We start from the raw sequence: 3,027 nt of genomic DNA on the forward strand, positions 1-3,027 counted from the left end.
CCTTCGGGAGGGCCCCGGGCGCTGCGCGCTCCTTACTGGCGGCTCCTTCGTAGACTTTCGGGTTGGACCCTTTCCTCAGAAACTCCAGGGAGATCCGGCCGAATTCGGCGACCACTGCGAGAGACCAGAGAAGTGGGGGGGTCGGCGTGAGAACGAGGATGAGGGTGGGGGAAAGGGGGGAAGGGGCGTGCCGCGGCGACGCTGGGAGGGAATGCGTAAGCGCGAGGAAGGGGGCGAGGAGCATGCCTGGAGCGCGAGGCTGGGAGTGCGCAAGCCCGAGGAAGGGGGCGCGGAGAGGGCGTGGCGTGCAAACAAGGGGGGAGGGGAGCGGAGAGGACGTGGCGCATCGAGAGCACGGGATGGGGGAGGTTGGGAGGGGGAGCCGACAATAGGGGGCGCCTGAGGTGTGAAGCACGCAAGCGCAGGGAGAGCGAGAGCGAAAGATCACTGGATAGTGGAGGGAGGGCGGGGGCAGAGGAAAAGAAACGAAGGGGGAGGGGCGCGAGAGGTTAGGTGCGGTCGCGAGAATTGGAGGGAAGTGGGCGCGTGAGCGGGGCGAGCTGGGCGAAGGGTGAGGGGGCTTGAATGAGCACTGCGGGGCGCGCACAAAGCTTGAGAAGGAGCAGGCGCACTGGGCGGAGGAAGGTGGGGCATCAGTAGGGAGCGCGCCAAGCTGGGAAGGAGCTGGCTCAGTTAGGGTCGGTAGGGGGCGCGGCAGGGCGCGTGAGCTGGTAGGAGGGGGCGCCCCCCTGCCCACGCACGCACGCGGGCGCGCGCACTCACCGGCGTAGTCCACCTTGGGCAGGAAGCTCAGGTGCTCGCGGTGCTCCTCGGACAGCTCCAGAAGCATCTTTCCAGCCCCGCTTTCCACGGGCCGAACCCCGGCAGCGGCAGTGGCGGAAGCCGGGGGATGCAGGCCTGCCTTCTCTAGAGAACGCTTCCGTGGGCCGGGTCCGTCGCCGACCGCTCCGGCGATGCCGCGTTCTCCTGAGGCGGGGGTTCCGGCCGACGACGTCCGCTTTCCCAGCCCCGCCCCCGCGCATCTCCGCAGGCCCGAACCTCCTGCCGGGCTGGGCGAGGGGTTATCCCGGTGTCTTCCCGAGAGGACCCGAGGGGGAGGTGGCCTGCCCCCAGCAGGCGTTAATTAGCCGTTGACTCCGAGGCCTGGGCGCTTCCATCTCACGTCGTGTGCAGTAATTTTTGAGATGATTGACATACTGTGTGTCTCCGCTCACACGGCAGGGGCCGGTTGTCACCCTTGGCCTGGACTATTGCAATAGCAATCCATCTTAAGTCACACTTCCCCCCCACCCCCACTCCTCTGGAGGAGTTAAGCACCTACTATGTGCCAGCACTCTGCTGAGCGCCTTACAAAGAGTATCTCATTTGGTCTTCATTAAAACCCTGGAAAACGTGCTATTGCCCCCATTTTACACTTGAGGAAACTGAGGCAGACAGGTTAAGTGACTAGATCAGGGTTGTAGGATCTGCCGCAGGATTTGAAATGACAGTCTGCAGGTTCATCCACTGGCACCTTTAACTGCCTCTAATTAGAGTGACTGCCTATTACCCTCAGTTTCGGATATAAATTCTGGTTTTTAAAGCCCTTCAGAGGCTGGCCCCTTTCCAGTATTACTACACTTTAGTCCTTTCCAAGTACTGCACTGTATAATCCAGCAACACTGGACTTGCAGTCCCTCGAACTGGACACGCCATCTCTGCTCTGGATGCCTTATCTTAAATAAAGTTCCTAAATATTAGCTAATTAATCATCAAAGACTCCAGTAAAATGGCAGTAATGTGAAGGAAGGTTATTTCTATTATGCTGATAGCGAGCTCTCTAATTGCAAATGCTACTCTGCCCCCACCCCCCAAAATGCTTTTCTCCCACCTAAGTCCACCTTCTGGCTTCCCTCCTGACTCGCTTAAATCCCACTTTCTACCGCCGCCCCCTCCCAGTGCCCCTACTCTGAGATGATCTCACATTTGACATTGTATCTTGTATGTGCGGCTTTTTGCATCCTGAGCTACTCGGAGGTGGAGACTTTGTTTTTGCCTTCCTCTGTATCCCCAGCACTTAACAATGCCTAGCACTAAATAGTGAGCTCTTTAATGTTTGTTAGCCGGGACCATGCCAGCTTTCTCCTGGGGATGAAATGGGGGTAGGGGTGGAAGAAGGGAGATTATTACACTCTCAGACTTGTCCAAGTGTTATTGAGAAAGAAGCAGGAATGTCAAAGATCTTTAGCTCTGTCTGCCGCCTCGGTCATCTTTGTCCCCACACTATCTCCACTGCCCTTGTCTCTTCTTTCCTAGGTCCCCAACTCTCATTTCCCTGCCTGCATCCTAATGGCATGTAAAATGTCTTTTTCTTTTTCATCTCTTACCATAATCACAGTTTGACTCACTGCCCTGACAAGGAGACAAAAGCATAGTGACATCTATCATATATGTGTGCCACCCCTTTCCTGAAAGTGTCTGAGATTGGCTCCCAACAGCATGAATTAGTAGTGGAGATATTAAAAGAATAAATAAGTACTTCTAGTACTGAGCCCCAGCTGTGAAAGCTGGAATAATATTTAGTAATGTTTGGAGCACTCTGGGCAGAGGTGATTAAGTTTCCAGAATATCACAGGAGATTAAAATTTCATTAAGAATTAGGAAATTCCTTTTTGTCTATGTAAAATAACAATAACAATACTTAGAAGTCATGGTGCCTCTCCTTAAGTAAACTTCATAAATATTAGCTAATTAATCATCAGAAGACTGCAGTAAAAAGGCAGTAGTGTGTAAGTAAGGTTATTTCAGTTATACAGATATTAAGTTAGCCCTTTTAATGTTTCTCTCAGATCATTTTCTATGCATAGAAAAAAAGGGAGAATTAGATTCTTATCTTGCTCTGCAGGGGTGCATAGCTGCAATGTATCGACCTGGAATCTAATTTATTTTATGCAGTCATGTATTTCACACCCTACAGAGGACCCAAAAGATTTATGAACAAAATGTTTAATAGACTTAAGGAAATAT

General features: G+C 52.8%; 1 protein-coding gene across 1 annotated transcript in view; it reads right to left on the minus strand.

The window, feature by feature from the left end:
• COMMD2 (COMM domain containing 2) overlaps window positions 1-959 on the minus strand; it is a 15,646-nt gene extending 14,687 nt beyond the window's left edge. Inside the window, exons 1-2 of the mRNA XM_027875950.1 lie at window positions 784-959; window positions 37-114 (exon numbers count right to left, since the gene is read on the minus strand). Coding sequence (XP_027731751.1) covers window positions 37-114; window positions 784-850 — 145 coding nt within the window. The 5' untranslated portion in view covers window positions 851-959. The remainder of the gene's footprint in view (window positions 1-36; window positions 115-783) is intronic.
• Window positions 960-3,027: the final 2,068 nt, after the last annotated feature.

This window comes from Vombatus ursinus, unplaced genomic scaffold (assembly GCF_900497805.2).
Source record: "Vombatus ursinus unplaced genomic scaffold, bare-nosed wombat genome assembly UNPS02014810.1, whole genome shotgun sequence".
In the NCBI taxonomy this organism is placed as follows: domain Eukaryota; kingdom Metazoa; phylum Chordata; class Mammalia; order Diprotodontia; family Vombatidae; genus Vombatus; species Vombatus ursinus.